Raw genomic sequence first — 20,675 nt, forward strand, 5'->3', positions numbered from 1 at the left:
CAACAAAACGAGGTGTTGAAACTGTATACAAACAGCAGATAGATGACATAAAAGAAAGGGAGCAAAACAAGGGTGCTGACCCTATACAAGCTTAGGTCAAGCAGGCCAATAACAGCATGATCAGAAGACCACTATTAAAAGGCCTACCCAACCAACAACAGCACAAAAGCATAACCCACCTCAAGAGTGGGGAGAATCACCCAAAACTCAACACAAAAGAGTTTTTTGGGGGGGGCCTTGCCTTTACGCCTATGAAAACAAGTCCAAACAATACTATTATTAGGAATATCATTACAAGAGGGAACAAGCGGGGAAATCCCCTCAGAGTGTCTGTTGACACCTGGAGCATATTGTAGCTGCAAAACAATATTGGAGCAAACTCAACAAGAGCAGACTGTTGCTATAGAACAGGAGCAACAAAAGTAAAACCCTTAAGGCCTGAGGAAGCCACACCGGTAGGATCCAGGGTAGCAATAGAGGCCAGAGCAACAATATGAGGCACAACCTCATCCCGGGAGGAGTCAATATTAGGCATGTGAAGCGTCTCAAAATCAAGAACCTTGACACTCAAATGATAACACTAGCATTTTTCCACCAAGTAGCAGCACCTTTCTGACGAGAGAGAACAATCCGAAGCTAGGTGACCAGTTGAGAAGCATCTACAACAACGAAAGGGGGTGCCCCTCATAATCCAACGATTCGAGTCCATGGCCTATCCACAACCATAAGAACCACATCTCCAAGGAGAGGCATAAAGATGTCAATGTCAATTAAAATGCAAGCAAAAGTAGAATAAATCATGAAAGACATGGAATCGTCAACCTTCAAGAATCGGTTGATAGAGTTGCCAATGGCCTCGTAACAAGAATGCTCCTGAAAATGAAGAGGAAGATTGGGAAGGCACCCACACCGGACGCACATTGAGTGGTTTAGTAAGAGGGTTAAAAGAAGCTATCCAGGGTTTGATCGAGAGAGTTAACTCCCCGAGTCCATAGCTTACCCAGCACCAAATCACAATCATCAAAAGAAGCAAAGAAAAAACTCCTAGCATGAGGGAAAAGCTTAATGTTACCAACAACCAACAGCTTCCAAGAATCACTCACCCAACGATGAATATCAGGAAGAGAAGGCCAGAACCCAACAAATCTGCACACCAACCCACAACATTGGTAGAAATCAACATTTTCAAGCACATCTTGGCCACAAACCACAACAAAAGAGGTTTTAACACAGGGAAGAGGCTGAAATTTTCCCATGGGAGGACGAGCAGCCACAAATCTGGCAACACGGGCAAAGCTCCACCAACCAGCAATAGAAAAAGGTCCAGGAGGGGCCTCAGCACCCATAGCAGCAGACACAGGCAACATGGGCAAAGCTCCGCCCACAACCATTAGAAGCCCTAGCATGACCACCATTTGAAGCAGCAGGAGCAGCATCACCGCCCACGAAAATTGACGCAAAGGACTCAGGCCCAGGCCCCGCCTCACCTGAAAGAGGCACCCAGGTAGAGCAGGCCCCGAACCAAGCAAAGTAGCTGCTGCAGGAGCAAACGCAACAATCGCAGGAGGGGCTGCAGACTCTGCGAAAGCTGCAGGAGCTGCGATCGCTGCGGGAGTGGCAAGAGCCATTTCAAATTCTAATGATATTTTAATTAGTTAGATGAGCTATGTTGCACGCTAATAAAATAATTTTAAACCCACTCCATAACATTTATAATAAACTTTTAAGTTTTAACCTTTACTGGAACAGGAGATCAAAAAATCTGCTCCTTAAGACCATCTACCTGACCACTATAATCATATAATGCAGTCATAAATTATCAAACTCACAGCATATACTTGAGCAGAAAATTACATTGGAACCATGGCAGGCTCACAAACAGCACCTAGCAGGTACTGATAACAATAAACATAACTAAACAACCAATTTTTGTTCTAGTCGGAGCTTTGAGAACACAGTTGCAAGTATGAGTGATAAAAACATTGATGTTCGTAAAAAGGTCTAGCTAGCATCTCAAGTTGCTACCTCCTTTCATAAACATTGTTACACCTACAAATTTATTTTTGCTACTCCTAGTTCTGCCTAAATGCAGCAAACTATAATTAAATGGTTTTCCCGCCACTGCTTTTTCCCAGACAGTACATATTTGTTTAGAGTAATTTCTCTTAAATTAAAAAGTTCCAAGGAACATTCCTGAGGTTAGGCTAAACCTTGTGACTTTTAAGTGCAAATGGTTTCCACACCACTCTTCTTTCCAGACAGTATATATTTGTTTTGAAGGACAATCCTGAGGTTAGACCAAACCTTGTGACTATAAAGTGTACTAGCCCTCTTACTTCTTGAAGGTGCGGTGTCTGGAACAGAGAAAAATAGCTGTACCTATAAATTGCCTCTTGGATTTGATTATTTCCTGAATTCTTCATTATCTATATCTGTCTAGCATCCCTCACGTTAACAAACTTGATATCACACATGATTTAATTAACATTCTTTTCATTGCACTTCAATGCAAATGCAAATGTGTTTCCAATTCCCAAAACATGCACATGATAAAAAGATATCTTAATAGAAATTCCCTTTGGCGCATCTCAGGACCAAAACATGGTCATGATAAAAAAATCTTCTTTGGAATTCCCTTTGGCACATCTCAGAAAAAGGAGGAATCCAGTTCCATTTCCACTGGGCAGATGCATTATACCATGGTAGAAAAAGAATCGAGGGATAGAAAATGAACCTGAGGCGAAGGAGCTGATAAACAGATTTATCTTCGAAATGAACTGAGGAATTGTCCATTACAAGAGATAGCGTGCAGACAAATGATTGCCTTCAATCAAAGTTCTTTGTAGTCTTTCAATTCCTGTAATGAAGATAAAAATCAAAACTTCTCACTTCCCACAGTAAAATGGTCAGCATAAACTTGTGAATCGTGCAAACAAATGATCGCATCCTAAAGAACCATAGGTCCATATGACTAAAAAGTAACCCCTCAACAAGTTCAGAGTGCACAACTACAATATGGAAGCAAAAATCAGTACTCAAGGGATTTTTCACTTCAATGATTTTGTCAACGCACTCTCTAGAACTTGACCATTGAAAACTTCATCACAACAATTACTTCAAAAGAACACATCAACAAACCACATTCCTACATTCCACTCTTCACCTTGAATAACAAAAACATAATCTACACTCTACTTTTAATTATAGATAGGGGAGAGGACCCAGTAGTTGAACACCCTAACTTCATGCTTCTCAAAATACTATGTGGAAATTTCAAATCACTCCCAATTTTTTACAGCAGCTTACTTGGCAAGTGCCCTGCTTATAACTAAGGTTTCAAGGCCACGTCATCAAATATGATGTCACATCAGCATGCTTTTTGCCAATGTGTCCAAAACAGCACAAAAAAAGGTGAGACCAATGGTCATGCAGCTGATGTGGCATCACATGATTGGTTGCTTTTAACAACTATGGGTAGTTATCATTATCAATAACAACTTTAAAATCACAACTATTAGTGCAATATTGCTAAAAAAATGGACATTGATTCAACAAATGTGGGTATTAAATTAACGACTAACTATCACAGCCATTAGAACGCGCTCAAGTACTAGGTCCCCTCCCCTACTCTAACAATCTTTCTTACAAGTTTAACCACTCGTTCTATGCAAGTTTCTCTCACTTGGCCAAATTCACTCTTCTAATTCAAAAAGCCACTCGCTATCTCTAACAATGTCCCATAATATTATATTACCTTTGTTACAGGAGGGAAGATACACCTTGCGGTAAGGTGGATTACAAAATTCCAAGAATTGACTTGATTTACAAGCTACACCATTGTTGACAAATGAATTCAAGCATCAACGTCCGAAACATAAATGGCTAAGCAATTTGACAGGAGTTCACCATATGGAAAGTTACACTTCATGAAACATGTCTCAAATTTGACACTAATACAGGGAACAAATTGTGCAACCTTATAAAACCATATGTTTGAATCCAAATTAGCAGGAACATTTTCCATTTTTTCTCCTTGAAGCTCTCTTGAACCATACAGTGGTGAGATTTTGATTTGAGGCATCCTACACTCTGAGCCCTAAGGAACCTTCCATTTGCAATAGATAATATATTGACATATGATAGTTTAAAATAAAGAAAAAGACGCTTATTAGAGAGCTTCAGAAAAAGTAACTCTCAATTTGGGAGATAGTTTTGTCCATCCGCACAAGATATCTATGAAATCTCAACAAAGATAAGTTATTGTTTTTCCCACTAGAGAAAATGTATGTTAAATATGTTTCTTTACAACCAAGTAAGCATAGGGGCAAGCAAATACGGATAACTTCGATTACCGTAGGAAATATCACATATTTCCTAAACAAAGCCTCAAAATCATATGTTAACTTTAATGATGTCTTATCACAAGAGGCACACAGACAAGAGTATGATGGATAGGAGCTCTACAAAAAGTGCATCATTGATATGATATTTTGGAACATGACAATCACAAGACTGCGGTTCCTGTTCTTGTTCCAATAACCCCCAGAACCTGCAGCAGAGTTACTTTCATTAACTTTTCTATTCCAAGTTTTGACAGCATCATATCACCAATACTCAGAAAGACAAAATCATAATCAAACATCAGGAATACCCACATATGGTTCAGTCATGACAAACTGCACAACATCTAAACATGAAAATAACGCAATCAAAACTCAGAAAACATTCCGTATGCCTCAAAAAGATCATGTCTTAACAAGTGCAAACTGCAAAATCAAAACTCAGAAAACATTCCGTATGCCTCAAAAAGATCATGTCTTAACAAGTGCAAACTGCAAACAGAAGACCATGTTTTATTCAACGATTGCCATAATTTTTAACTTTTTACTTTTCAAAAGCTACCAAAGGACTTTGGGGTTTTGGCTATTTGTAAATTTGATATTATTGAATATCAATTATTTTTGTCTTTTGACCCATTACTGGCATTTTAATCATAGATGCTATAACTTTAATGTCTACAGACCATATTTGGCATTAGCTAGCACAATCTTTTATTTTATTTTTTGTTATTTTTATCAATACTATCACTTCTTAATTTGTGATGTTTTGATGTGATTTATCCATTTAAAACCAAGGTAATTGAAACACTGACATTTCATCACGTAAATGAGATGTTATTATTGACATCATTCTAAATATCAAGCAACTCGATCTGATTGTTTTGCAGTCTTCAATCCTAACACTATTTCCAATCTTGGCAATAATGTAAATCTCAAAACAGACACTTAGCAGCTTGGCAAGTACCTTGATTTGCACTAATGTTAAATTCAAGACAACAGACTTTCTCCATCTTGAACATACAGACCAACTCAAGAAACATTGTCTACATATACATTAAATTACTAAACAGAAAGTTTCACAACGTATTGGTCAATTAAACACCTCCATCAAATAACAGATCCAAGATCCTAAACATATACTTCAATTGAAGTTCACTGTAGATTATTCACGCAACTTCAATTTGCAACAAATCTAGCATCAAATGATTATTTAGAAAATTATTCTAGTCTGCCTCGAATATTAAAATTTCAAAGCAATTTAAAGAAGAAAGGCAAAATTCAACAAAAAGGGCTTTCCAAAATATCCATCATGATAATATCAAACTTCTTCTAGTTAGTTTAGTCTAGGTTACCGGGTTCGCCTCTGGGCCCCCCTGGTACAGGTCCGGGTTCGACCGGGTCCGTGGTAGGGGTCCAGTTCGACCTGGGTTCGACCTGGGTTCGAAAAACCCAGAGTGGGTTCGACCCTGATTGAACCTAGGCGGACCCAGTCGAACTCAGGCGGCTGGACGGCCCGTAAAGTCAAAAAACAATGCAAATTTAATTTTTTTTTCAATTCCACCTTGTAAAAAGTGAAAGTTATAACCTAAAATTGACTTCTAAAACATTTTATTGACTCATTTCACCTCATTTGTGTTGCAAACAAAAGTTTTATGAGAGCAGGTTGAAGAAAGGGTGAACAAAATTATGTTTGTTTTGTTGTTTATATGATGCTATGTGACATGCAAATTTTAATTCATGCTTATAGGCTTCACAAATATCAAAATATATATATATATATATATATATATATATAAATTACATGTTTTTGTACTAACGAACCCAAACGAACCCAAACCCCTTTTCAAAATTTTGCCGTACCGACATACCGGGTTCTTCGAACCCGAACCCGTGCCCGAACCCGTGCCGGTAACTTAGTTTAGTTATATAGTCTCGTGTGCCAAAAGATTAAAAAACAATGTAGTTATCACAAAATACATGGGCATTCAAATCACAAGTATTCAAAAAAAGCAAGTGATTTTGATTTCTGTAAAGAACATGGCATCACTTTTAAGGGTAATTCAATGGCCACACTTTTAACCTAAATTGCCGAGTCGGAATTATAATCGGGTACATGGGTACAATACACTGGTACAGCAAAAAAAACTGGTTGGGTACGTTTGGTTACGTCTGTGCATAAAATATAAAATATCACTATGTTATATATATAAAATTAAAAATAAATATAATTTATATTTAATAATGTTATATATACAAGTTTTAAATTTATAATTTAAAAACAAAATTAATTATTTTTATTATATAATCATTAATATATAATTAATAACATTAAAATTATAAAAAACTATATTATAATATCAATTATTATAATATTTTTAATTATATATAAAACATAAATGAAACCAGTGAAACAATGATCGGGAAAAAATCGCGATCGATCGCGATTAATCGGGAATCGCAGAGGGTCGCGTTTTTTTCCCCGAAAAAATCGCCAAATACGCGTTGACCGCGGGTCAACGATTTTTTCCCGTTTAAACGCGATTAAGCCCGATTAATCGACAGGTATTAATCGGAAAAAATAAAAATCGCAATTATTTGCACGAAAACCCTAAAAACACGAAAAAGGTGCAAAAGTTTCGGAAAAAAATCTACAAATGGACGCCGCCTCCCTATTGTTTTTCGTCCAAAGTTTGCAGGTGGGAAATTTGAAGTCCGTTCGTAATTATTCGGGCTTCCGATTTTCCGAGATTGATTGTCCGAGAAGGAGATCACCAAGCCGGACTGTTTCTTACAGTTTAGCGCGCCATCACTGCATTCATCGAGCCTTCCAGGTAGGGTATTTACAGTTAAATTTTTGTTTTACAAATTTTGTTTTTATAGATTTTATTTAATATTATGTTCGTTTTATTTAATTTCTTAGTTTAAACTTTATTTAATTTCTTAGTTTGTTTTAACAGTATATTAAATTTAACTGTTAAATATACTGTTAAATTTAACAGTTAAATTTAATATACTGTTTTATTAAATTTAACAGTTAAATATATTTAACAATATATTAAAATTTAAATATACTGTTTAATAATTTAACTGTTAAATTTATTATACAATATACAGTATATTTAATAGTTAAATATTAACTATTAAATATAGTGTATATTGTCTAATAAATTTAACAGTTAAAGTTAAACTATATAATAAATATTAAATATAGTTTAATTTAATTTATTAGTTTGTTTTATAGAATTATATTTAACAGTATATTAAATTTAACTTTTAAATTTAATATACTGTTACATTAAACTTAACTGTTACGTATATTAACATGCTGTTAAAATTTAATTGTTAAATTTATTAGTATATATTTAACAGTATATCAAATTTAACTGTATATATTTAACAGTATATTAAATTTAATATACTGTTAAATATATACAGTTAAATTTAATATACTGTATAAATTTATTAGTATATATTTTCAGTATATTAAATTTATTTACTGTATATATTTAACAGTATATTAAATTTAACTGTATATATTTATATACAGTTAAATTTAATATACTGTTAAATATATACAGTTAAATTTAGTATATATTTAACAGTATTTTAAATTTAACTGTATATATTTAACAGTATATTAAATTTAATATACTATTAAATATATACAGTTAAATTTAATATACTGTATAAATTTTCAGTATATTAAATTTAGTAACTGTATATATTTAGCAGTATATTAAATTTAACTGTATATCCCTCAAAAGTTTAAGATTGAGTGTAATGTTTTTACAGATCTGATTCTTGATAATGCCGCGTCAAAAAGACTTTGCATGGACACATTGCACAGCAGTTCCGGGTAGCACGAAGGTCAAGTGCAATTGGTGTCTAGAAGAGATCAGTGGTGGAATTTATCGTTTCAAATGGCATTTGTCCAAAGAACGAGGAAATAACACCGTGATATGCAAGGCATGCCCTGCAGATGTCTCGTATCAGGCAAAGCAATCTCTTGACGGGATTGCTGAGAGTAAGGCCAAAAAGGCAAGAATTGGGGTTGAACTAGGTTCTAGTTCTGCAGATCCCAGGATGAACCATTTGGGTGAGGAGGATGGTGAAGATGGGAGTTTCAAGGAATCTGGGTCAACACATAATTCTATAGCACGTGGACCAAACACAGGTGGAGGAAACACTAATGCTTTCTTCCAACCTCGTACCACAGCAGGATCACAAACCACTTTGGAGAGTACAGGATGGAGGAAAACTGTCACTGAACAAGCAAAGAAGGCAATTGCTAATTATTGGTACTCCTCTCACACGGCATTTCATGCTTCCAGAAATCCATATTGGCAACCCATGATAGATGCTATTGCAGCTGTAGGTCCTGGGTTTCAAGCCCCATCTTGTGAATCATTAAGGGTTGGTATGCTGAAAGATGCAGTAGAGGATGTTCAAGATGTTGTTAAACAACATCGATTGCAGTGGGCTAGAACTGGTTGCAGCATCATGTCAGATGGTTGGACAGATAGAAGGAACCGAACTCTCATTAACTTCCTTGTCTCTTGTGAGATTGGCACTGTTTTTTTGAAATCTGTGGATGCATCTAATATGATGAAATCCACAAATGCATTGTTTGAGATGTATGACGTGGTAGTTACAGATGTAGGGCCACAAAATGTGGTTCAATTTATCACAGACAATGCTGCTGCTTGTGTTGCTGCAGGGAGACTTCTGACAGATAAATATCCTTCCATGTTTTTTACACCATGTGCAGCACATTGCCTTGATCTAACCCTAGAGGACATTGGAAAAATTGAATGGGTTAAGGCAGCATTTCAGAAAGCTCACAAGGTTACCAAATTTATTTATAATCACACAAGGGTTTTGGCTATAATGCGCTCTTTCACAGGTGGCAAGGAGCTAGTTCGACCAGGAGTGACAAGATTTGCAACATATTTCCTTGCATTACAAACATTATGTGATCAAAAAGGTAATTTGAGGCGAATGTTTGTTTCAGCTGAGTGGATGGAGTCTAGTTTCACAACTCAAGCAAATGGCATAGCAGTGGCAGAGTATATGTATTCTACCACATTTTGGGAATCTATTGAACAAATTGTAGAATTTTCAGAGCCTTTAGTAAAAATCTTGAGACTAGTGGATGGAGATAAACCCCCCATGGGATATGTGTATGAGGCCATGGATAGGGCCAAGGAGGTGATAAAGAGTAAGCTGGAAAATAACAGGGATAAGTATATGCCGTTGTGGGACATAATTGATAGGAGATGGGATGGACAAATGCACACTCCTCTCCATGCTGCAGGATATTTTCTCAATCCTCTGTTATTCTATAAGACTGACTTCCTAGAAATTGATGCTGAGATCAAACAAGGCTTCTTCAAGTGCATGGAAAAAATGTTTCCTGACTTGGAAAAATTTGATGCGGCTACGATAGAGCTGGAAATGTACAAGCATGCTAAGGGCTTTCTCTCTTCTAGGGCTGCTATACAAAGCAGAAAGACAATTCAACCAGGTAGACTCTATAAACTTTTGACAATCTCTTTATTTTGCCAACCACTAAGTTTGTTAAGATTATAAGATATTCTTAGTCTTACAATATCATCTCCATATAATGTGTTTTTCAGCTGCATGGTGGGCTTCTTTTGGAGATGAAATACCAAATTTAAGGTGGATGGCGGTGCGTATTTTGAGCCAACCATGTAGCTCATCAGCTTGTGAGCGTAATTGGAGTGTGTTTGAACACATACATTCTAAGAAACGCAACCGCCTATCACAACAACGGCTGAATGACTTGGTATTTGTTCATCACAACCTCCGCTTGAAGATAAGGAAAGCTCAAGGTGAGAATATTAATATATAGTTGCAGTTTTTTGAATTGTATTCACTATTCATTGATTTTTCATTTGTAAGGGAAACACTAATTTCTACATGGGCAAAATCAGGAACTATTGAGGAATGCTTGCCAATTGACCTCGATGAGATATATCCAGAGTGCGAGTTGATTGCTGCTGATGATGCTGATGATGATGATGATGATGTTGATGATGATTATGTTGTTGCTGATCGTCCGCTTGTGTCTGAAGATTTTGATATCATGAGGCAAGCCAACTTTCGTCCTGAATGGGTTGAAGGAATTAGGACAGGCTCTTGCCCAGGAGCTTCATCATCAGGGCCTCCTGCCCTCTAGCATGTCATTGCCTACATTTGAGATTTTGGAATTTTGTACTTAATTTACAGGTTGACTTTGTTCAAAGTCACAAACTATATTGTAATTGACATTTTGACATCTATCACCATCTAGATATTATTTATGGTGTAGTATATTTTGTGGAACGTAATCAGTGATATGAATATAAGCAACGAAAATCTATTTCTTGCAATTCATGTTTTCAAGTGTCTATTTTATTTGCCTACAATATCTCTATGCCATGGAAATACCCTAAAATATATTAAAAAAGTAGTTTTTGATTGTTTTTCTGCAATTTTTTATGTTTTTTTGTATATCCGATTTTTTCCCGATTTTTTCCCGATTTTTTGAAAAAATCTTATACTTTTGTTTTGCCGATTAATTCCCCAAACGATTATTGTTTCTATGAATGAAACTATTATTCTTATTTTGACATTGCTTATTCGAATTCCTTCATAGTTTTCGATAACCACCCATACCTATTGATGTGTCTATAATTTTTAATTTTACATAGAAAAGGAGAGGCTTCAATAGAATATATTTAAGGGATGTGCAACTGAAAACCTAAAGGTTGAATCAAATGAGGAGCAGCCCAAACAAAGGCAACGTTAAACTTACAAAAGAGGTGCAGCTCAACCCATCACGAACTTAAGCAATCAATTCCCTCTCTCCCTTAAGGCTTCGACTTTTCACTCCTTCGACCTCTTCTACTTCAGCCGTCTCCCGAAGCTAAGGGGACGAAAATAACAATCAAGATGCAATTATTTTTCAATTTATATTTTTCGTCTGAAACAAAATGAGATTACATTTAGGCTTCTTTTATTTTCGAGAATAAATAATGTTGTTTAGGGTTACTCAGAGGTTAGATGGTTAACAAAATTTAGGGACAAAAATTTTAAACCCTAACCAATTATGTGCCGATTCCAAGCAGACTCCAATTCCGGGATGTTTGGTACCTGAAATCGGCCTCATTTTCGAATGATTTGGTAGCATAGCTTTAAACTGATAAATTTAATATGCTATAACAAAAAAAGTTACATGAAAATGAAGGTGAAAGAGTGATAAACGACTGGAAAAATATTCACATACAGAAAGAACAGTAATTGCAATGAGCACTGAACCAAAAACTTTGTTGATCCCAGAGATATGTACAATGCTACCAATATCTGATTTCCCCAAGCAGATGCTGTTTTTTATATACCTATGTGGTAGGAAATGAAACTAATAGAAAGAGAAGATGAAGTACTAATTTGCCTCAAGAGTCTGAAGAGTTATCAGATGTGACTTGTCTGGAAGCAATGAGTAACTGCAATGATATGCCAGATAAAGACAAACTGCTGGTGTCAAGTTGGCACTGAGTTGGAAATACTGTTAGAGAGCTGTTCCAAACAGTCAACTTATCGGGCCATACCCTTTCATCTGTAGCTCAAAATGTGATATGTTTGAGACCTAAATTTGGTTTCCAATAAGGAGGCCTCTGGTGCCATTTCCACTGGGCAGATGCATCATACCATGAAAGAAAAACCCCTACGTGAAAAGTTCATTTATGGGATTATCAAAGCAAATAAGCGATCAAGAGTTCCCTCCATTATTTGTAAACCAATATTTCTCTTTTTGCTTAGTGTTTCTTTGGCTAAATGTATTATAGAAGTTATTCTATAGTATAACATTAGCTAGGAAAAATTGCCAATATGTTAAATTTCGCCCATAAAAAATCCCCAAAGTGCAACCCACATTCATTTCAGATGCTGCAAGGCTTCCCTGGTAAGGCACAGATGCACAGATCACAAGAAAAATTAATCATTAACTCATTCATCATCCACTTTCTTCTTCCTTCTCTTCTTTTTGCTTTTTTCCTTTTTCACCTTGTTTCCTTTACCATGCTTTTTCTTTGATTTTTTAAACTTGCTCTTTCCATCCACATCACTGTGCATTCTTGAATGCCGTTTGCATTTTTCCTTGCTCTCTTTATTTCTAGAATTCTTACTCTTAATTTTATCTGAACCTGCAAGAGCAACATCAGTCCTGCTGGAAGATGGCATGCTTGGTCCAATAATACGCTGCTCCCAGTCCTCCTTTACTCGAACCTCTGAAGGCCCTGCCAAGGATGATTCCCCTGCAGGAGACATGAGGTAGGGACCTGGTTCATCCATTCGTGACCCTATGGCTCCCCTACCTCGTTTGGTTCTGTGATTCACAAAAATGTTTTCTTCAATCAGTTAAAATGAACATATCTCCAGTAATGGCCAGAGTAACACTGAACATTCTTATGAAACAATCCTCTAAAAACAATCATTGGGAGAAGACATGCTACAGACCTTGACTGTAAGAAGGCCTCAATCTCTTCATCACATAGGCCTTCATCTCTAAGGCCACGACGATGCATTTGGCAGTCATGTGCTGAATCTTCTGAATCTATTGCATTCTTACAAACCCTTTTCCTCTTAGCTGAATAGTATTGCTCATCTTCATGACTTTCTGACAAATCAGATGAATGAACAAATTCTGAGCTACTGAACTCCTTTTTGCAGCCCTTGATCTCTTTAGAACTTGAATATGCTTTATACTTTGAATCCTGCATCCTATGCTCTGAACTCTCGGATGGCATATTTTTCTGATATTTACGTGATTGGTTCTCATGTATTCGTTGCTCAAGTTCCAACTCTTTTTCCCTAAGGCGCCACATTTCATTTACATCTGCCATGCGGTTAGCTGCAATTGCATACAAACACATATTGAATACAAAGTTCAAACCAAAACCAAATTTGCTTTAATATAATCGGGCAAAACAGAGTAGAAAATGCAAATAAAACAAAGTTATATAATCATCTGAAAACTGGACTTTATCTTGGTTCATAGTTCTGAATAATACAATTAGAACTGGTCAAAGACATACTATGCAACTAAGTTACTAACTACAGCTATCGAGAAAATAAAGTGCTTCAGTACAAGAAAGTGGATGCATATGGGTAAGTAGGATTAAAGAAACAGAACCATGTTATAATTAAAAAATAGATTTATACTAACAGCAACAAAAAAAGGGTCATTAATCAACATGAAACTGCTGCTCCTACAATGGCAGACACATACTCAAACACAAGTATCCTTAAGGGCATCAGGTGAATGATGACAAACCTTGTTGGACACCACGCACTGTTGCGGTTAGAAACTGTGAATTGGGTCGTCCTCGGACCTTTGGTTTGGCTAGATAAGCATGCACACCTTCTTTATCAGCTTGTAGGCGTAACATTTTTGCTTCCTCCATAATCAATGCTGCTAACTTTTTCTCAGTGTCAGGGTCCATAGCGCATGCAAAGTGAAATGTCTATACAAAAAGCTTCAGGTAATTTTAAAGGTAAAGATCCTTTTATCCTCTATGACTACCATTGCCACAGTTTCTCCATAGCAGGATCCTGGTTCAATTGAACCATCCAAATCAGTCTCAAAACTTTAGATTGCTTTGCCAATAAAAAACCACACTACTTAAGTCATATAAACTTATAAAGACTGGAAATATTTAATTTCTATAAAGAAAATCCAAGAAACAAGATTCACTCGCCAAAGGCAAGGTAATTATGTTCACAGTTTCACTCATGCTCACGAATATAGATAAGCATGTTCTAATAATAAGTTTTCCACTAAATATTTGATTGATTAAGTTTATCAAGCACACACACAAGAGGAACAGTCGTCCCTATCATTTTCACTCATCCTCTAGCACACAAATGCATGCACAGATAGAGGAAGCCAGATATAAACTTTAAAATCCTTTTACCAATGGTGTGGAATAGCATTCCTATTGTAAGAACCAGATAAAGAGAATTTGAGAATTTCAAAAGCAAGGAAGAATGTCAGATTTCACAATAGTTTCTACCTCAGCAAAGTAAAAAATAAGCAGCATAAAAACAACAAAAGAATTGTGGCCTTACAAAACATTCCTTATTGAAAGTGAATGCCATTACTCTAACAAAGAGAAGTAAAACTTACAAATGATATTAAAACATCACCTTGCAATCAAGAATAGAATCCAATCCCTAGGTCACCACCTTCATGGATCACCAACTCAAAGTTTTAACAAAAAACAGAGCCAATTGATCTTATAAAACTCTCTGCAGTAAGGCAGCTCAATGTCCCAGCAAAGATGTAGCAACGTTTTTGTATAGCAAATATGGGTTGCACTGGAGAGAATCCCAAATTTAATGCAAATGTCCATGCACAATCGAGTTTGAAATCTAAAAGTTGCAGCTTGAACTTACCATATTCTATGAAACTATCCTAAACACAGCTCACAAACCTAAACAAGATGTACTTAAAGAAAGAATCTGCACTTTGAAAACCCTGTTAAGTTCAATAAGAACGGCTCAAGATTTTATTAAAAAACTCATGACAGAAGGATTATTGAAATAAACTAGAACAAACTCATATCCAGTAGTCTAAAACAAGAAAAAAGGAGGAAAAGAAAATGGTTTTTCTTAGTTAGAATTGGTGAAGCTCAAGGCACAAATGTGGGTCCATGCTTAAAAGCCAAGCCTACCAAGTCCAATGCTTAATGAGAAATTTGTTAGAACTACTGTTGAGGTTATCTTTAATTTGATTTGATCTTTACATTCTGAACTAGTGAGGCTCAAGAAGAAAACATGACTCTATTCTTATTTGTTTCCTGAATGAGATGCTTGGTTTTCAGAGAAGCTCTGTATCAGTTAATACACATCCTTTGCCTGGCAAGCGATTACTGTGACCTGGGAATGCACCTGATCAAGAAGGAAGCAACCCAGCCCTAAAAACAGGTAAATCCCAATAGTATCATCAATACATACCCAGCAAGTGAGTTTTCCATACCCAAATTGTCTACCAAAAATTAAGTAGCCCTTGGAAATTAATCAACTTTACCTGTCCGACACCTAACCCTAATGTGTGCCCCTTGAGTTTATGTCTCTACGTAAGAATAAGAAAGGAAACAATTCTGACACTTTTTGACCAAGTCTCATGCATACTCAAAGCCATATCAGAATCAAAATAACATTTATATCTCAAACTAAATTACATTGAATAATATCTACAAGGCTATTCCTGAACAGATGATTAATGATAATAAAAATTGATATTGTTCAGGTAACTAGAAAGAATGGTAGAGCAGAGTACTTTTTAATAAACATGGTTAAGATTCTCCTTACCACAATAAACTGGCAAAGAAGTCCATTGGCATGCACCTGGATTAACAATTATGGGGTGTTCTAAATTGTGATCCATCTTTACAATTCTTTAAAATAAAGTCTAAAGCTACCCCATGGCATATTAATGTCGACCTCTGACCTTGCTCAAGACACCCAAAAAAAACACCGACAGCCAAAAACCCAAACAAGATGACAATAGAGGAAGAACAGGTCAAATTGCGTCTATGAAAGCTTACAACATAAAACCTAAATTAACAGCGAATAAAATAATTTTCAGCTCAATTTCCAAAGCCATAGAAAGATACATCAAGATCTCAGCAAAGTATCCAAGTTTCACAAAAATTAGGATTTCATTTTCTCTATATGACACTCAAAATAACAAATAAAGGTTTATCATTTATGTACTACAAAGTGTCAAAAAAAAAGGTTTCAGTGGGAATGCATACCGACCAAGAGACATTAGACTGCATAACATTTGTAAGTAAGCAGAAAGTATATATGTTATAGAGTGCTCGGCCCACTGCAACTTGCTTTATCAGCAACTGCTATTTCTTAACTTACACACCCAACACAAAAGTTTCGATTAAAACCCAAAGACATAAATGTCTCTGCATCACAGACAAAGGATATGCAGGCAACAGCAGCACAATTTTATATGCTAATTTTATTTATACTAACACTTGCACTGAAAGGAGGTCTGCCCTTGGACCTGGGTTAGAGGGTCTCTAGGGTATCCTATCAACTCACCCTATCCAAGCTTATCAATGGTCAAATTTATGCTTTCAAAAAAAAAATATATATATATATATACTTGCTGAATGAAATTATTTGTTTTGATAAGTTATAAATATAGAACAATCTCCAACTTGTTTGCAGGACTTTCACCAAAATTAGAGGTACTCTCTAAACCCTTCCTTGACTAGAACTTGGGATCTAGGGCAGAATCTAGACATTTATAATTTAGGTACATTACAGCTGGCAAGAACGGTGCTCTAATACCACTTGTAATGTACCCTTTTGGGAGGACACTAAATCTTGCCCACTAGACTTGTAGAATTATTGCAGGTTATGTATTTTCAGTCTACTGTGGTAATTTGGACAGATTCAATTCGATGTCGTTTCCTTCTTTGAAAGCTGAACACTGCTCTCTTGGATGACTGCTATTGCTGAATGGTTCGATCTGTATTTGATTTCTGAAGGTTCTTTGCTCTATTAGGAAAATTGATGTTAATTGTAATGATTTCCTCCATTGATAAGTCCCCTTCAATGCTTGGAATGAATTCTCCTTTATACTTTATTGGTGGAAGGGTCACCACCTTTCATAAGAATTGAGTCACCTCTTTTCATTGTTGCCCTTGAAAATAATATATTATTCTTCAAATTGATCTCCCCTTTTATCTCCTCAAATGAAAACTTCTCCCTTTTATATCCTCCAATGTGAGGGAGAATCACACCTCTTCATAACAGTCACAACCTTTTACAATTACCACCATTCAAAAGGGTCACAACCTTCATCATTGCTGCCCCTTTAGAAGAGTCACTTCTTTATCTTCTTCCCATTAATGCTTTTTTTAATTCCTTTCTTCCTTCATCTCTTTTCTGCTTAAATGAAGTTCTCTTCTCTCCCTTTTATATCTCATGCTTAAGGGAGTCACAACTTTTCATTTCATACCTTTTGACCATTCATTAAACTTAACTAAATTTAATTTAGCATATCTCGTGTCATTTTCTATCTCTTAGAGAAACAAGCATACTCTGGTTATGGAAGTGGACATTGTTTTGTGAGTGAAAACAATAGTCTTGTCTAACATTTCACCAGCTTTACAAAGCAGAATCAAATTACATTATACTTCAACTTCAATGCTACAAAATACCCAATTACTAACATGTAGAAAAAATTAGAAAAAAATATTTTTTCTATTTCAAATTTGTTTCTGATCACCTCATACATGAAAATAGCCATATATAAAACCATGCCATTTATTTAACAGATAGCAATAGAGTTGTTTTGGATTAAATAGAGCACAACCAACACAATCAGACCGCGAACAGATTCTCCCAACAAAATCACTGAACCGAACCCTACCAGATCAGAAATTTAACCAAAAAGAGACGACCCAAAACCAATCTCTATAAAGATGCTGCTTCAATCTATTCACAATGAACGAAATGTAGATCTAAAAATTACGCCATAGATAAAACCACAGAACCAATGCCATTATTTAACATTTAACAACAAAATTGTTTTCGAATGAAATAAAACACAACGAAAACGTTCCGCCCGCGTATAGACTCCCCCCAAACTGGCAGGTGACTTACCTCAAGATTCCGCACAAATTGTGTTACGCTGTCAACGATGCCGTTGAGAAAAAATGAACTAGGTTTGCAGGAAAAATATTACGAAACCCTACCAAACCAGCTGCTATTTTGATCTATTCACAAAATCGGGGTTTCAGAGCTTCTAGATTCTTGAGGTCGAGAAAAGATTTTTGCAGACTTTTAAACGAAAATTTCGAGTTCTGAGAAATGGTTCAACTGAGCCGACAAAATTTACAGGTATCGGAAATACTTTGAAATTCTACTCTCCTTCCTCCCTTTGGCGTCTTTAGCCACAGGGTTATATAATTAAAAATTAAAAAATTAAAAGGTTCTCTAGGAATAGGGAGATTTCCCAAAAATATCACGCAAAGCATATAATTAAACAAAAAAAATCCTACCAATTTAGAGTTGGGACAACAATAATTAACAAGTGCCACATAGTGGCTAGTACTTGCCTTGTTTTTAGTATAGTTTTAATATTAATTATGATTTAATTTTAATAATGATTATATTTTAAAAATTATAATAATTAAGATAAAAAAATTAAGCAAAATTATTTCATAATAATTAAAATTTTACTAAAAAAATTAATATAAATTAAAAAAATCTTAATAAATTTTTAATTTCACAAAATAAAGTTAAATAATTGAATTGATAGGGTTTTTTAATAAGTGAACTTGCCATGCTTGTCTCACTGGAAAACTGCTCAAGTCGGAATTTGTTTCATATGAGAATTCTAACCTAAAAAAGTTAATAATCTTTATTATAGTATCTTTATTTGTTTTAATCTAGTTATAATATATTATTGAGTGTTGTATATTAATTTATTTAATCCAGTTTAATTATAATGATGTCTCCATTATTTATAAATTAGGTGTGATAATAGATTAATATTGTAATTGTAATAAATTAAAAAAAATTGTGTCTTTTAAATATAGATATTATATTTTTATTAAATATTTTAAATTTTATTATAATAACATTGAAATCTAAATAGTAAATTTATTCTTTTATTATGACTCTCATGATTCTAATTATATTTTACAAATAATTATCATTAATAAATACAATTTCTACATTCTACAATTTTGTATTAAAATATTTGATCTATTTTTTTTAATAGAAAATATTTGAAGTAAATTTTAAAGTTGATTTTTAATATAAATATTTAATATAATTTAAAAAAAATGTATTGTTAATACAATTTAAATTATTAAATATATTAAAAAATATAAAAAAATTTAAATATGTATGTTTATTAAAATTAAAATATAAATTAAATATGTATAAGATATATAATGAATATCAAATAATATTAACATCAATAAAAAATATTGTTTAATAAACATACATATCTAAATTTTTATATTTTTACTTGATAAATCTGAACAAATATTGTTGTTAAATCTGAACAAATATGAGTTTACGATTTTCCTAAATTTACATATATTTCTGGCTATACACTAAAACTAATTATTTTGGATTTCCTAAAAATCCGCTTATAACAACTAAATTGTATTTAGCCAATAAGTGTAGAGAAAAATAATTTTCATAATTTATAATGTTAAAAATTGTACAATTAGACTTTGTAAATAAAAAGATTGAAAAAACTAAAAGTTAAAATTTGTTTGTGATTGGTTCAAATTAATTTTTTTAATAACTAGTTAACTAGAAAAACAAAAAACTCATTACAATAGTATTGCCTAATGGCAAGTACTAATAATAATAATAACAAGTGTCACATAGTGGTGAATACTTGCGGTGTGTTAATCTTATAGTGCAAACAATAAATTTAATAAGATAGCTATGCAATCAAGTTTCAATGTGGTAAGGTGGATTACTTTGTAGTATTGTAATTTATTACTATTTAAGTGAATATTATGGTTATTTGGACTAACATTGACCTTAAATCCAATTAACACAATGTAATTAATTGTAATTTTAGATGTAATTATAATTGATTAAAGTCAGTGTAAAGAAGATTGGATTGGGAATTATGTACCTTTATTTTCTATAGTGATAGTAGCTATAGTCAAGCTTCCTCTCTTTCTTTTTTTTATTGTGTATGGATTGTAGTTTAGCAATATACCTATTTATATTTTTTAGCCTTATATTATCAAAATTCAATGGTGTTTTTTTGACATCATTAAGTTTTTCATTTACCATTGCATGTATAAAAGAACATTAGTTATATTGTAGTCTTGAAGACAAGGTTATAAGTGTGAGGATCCGGACTACAAGTGCAATCTTAATCAATTTTCATGCATAATTTGAAAACTAGTAGAGCACAATCATTACTTGAGTTGTCTTCTTTGAGATTCCTAATAATATTTTATTTTATTCTTCCTTTTTACCTTATTGCTTTTCATTTTGACCTTTGGTTTGGATTTTGCATTTTTTGTTAAGTGCTTTGTATTATTGTCATAGTTTTGTTTTCCTACATGCCAATTATTCTCTTTGAGTTCAATAAGCCTCCTAACACCTCAATACATCATTTGTGTCACATTTTCATAAAACAAGTATGATTGTGAGACCGTAGTCACTTGCTAAATTAGATGTCTTATTTGGTGGAGGATCCTAGTAAATTTATCATGGGTGTTTGCATGTACATAGTTATCATTTTTCAAAGGTCCTGTATTGTTA

The 20,675-nt window shown here is 34.3% G+C and overlaps 2 protein-coding genes across 2 annotated transcripts; one reads left to right on the forward strand and one right to left on the reverse strand.

Moving 5' to 3' along the window:
- The first annotated feature begins 9,341 nt into the window (after window positions 1–9,341).
- Window positions 9,342–10,685, forward strand: LOC131029003 (uncharacterized). Its single transcript, XM_057959383.2, has 3 exons — window positions 9,342–9,864; window positions 9,977–10,192; window positions 10,295–10,685. Exons 1-3 carry the CDS (start codon window positions 9,360–9,362, stop codon window positions 10,537–10,539), a joined length of 966 nt encoding a protein of 321 aa, XP_057815366.2. The 5' UTR covers window positions 9,342–9,359; the 3' UTR covers window positions 10,540–10,685.
- Window positions 10,686–11,648: 963 nt separating this feature from the next.
- Window positions 11,649–18,346, reverse strand: LOC131068476 (uncharacterized). The gene is made up of 4 exons (XM_058003656.2): window positions 18,033–18,346; window positions 13,675–13,952; window positions 12,858–13,251; window positions 11,649–12,726 (listed from the first exon to the last, which is right to left on the reverse strand). Exons 2-4 carry the CDS (start codon window positions 13,841–13,843, stop codon window positions 12,348–12,350), a joined length of 942 nt encoding a protein of 313 aa, XP_057859639.1. The 5' UTR covers window positions 13,844–13,952; window positions 18,033–18,346; the 3' UTR covers window positions 11,649–12,347.
- Between the last annotated feature and the right edge of the window lie 2,329 nt (window positions 18,347–20,675).

This window comes from Cryptomeria japonica, chromosome 3 (assembly GCF_030272615.1).
Source record: "Cryptomeria japonica chromosome 3, Sugi_1.0, whole genome shotgun sequence".
Classification (NCBI taxonomy): Eukaryota; Viridiplantae; Streptophyta; class Pinopsida; order Cupressales; family Cupressaceae; genus Cryptomeria; species Cryptomeria japonica.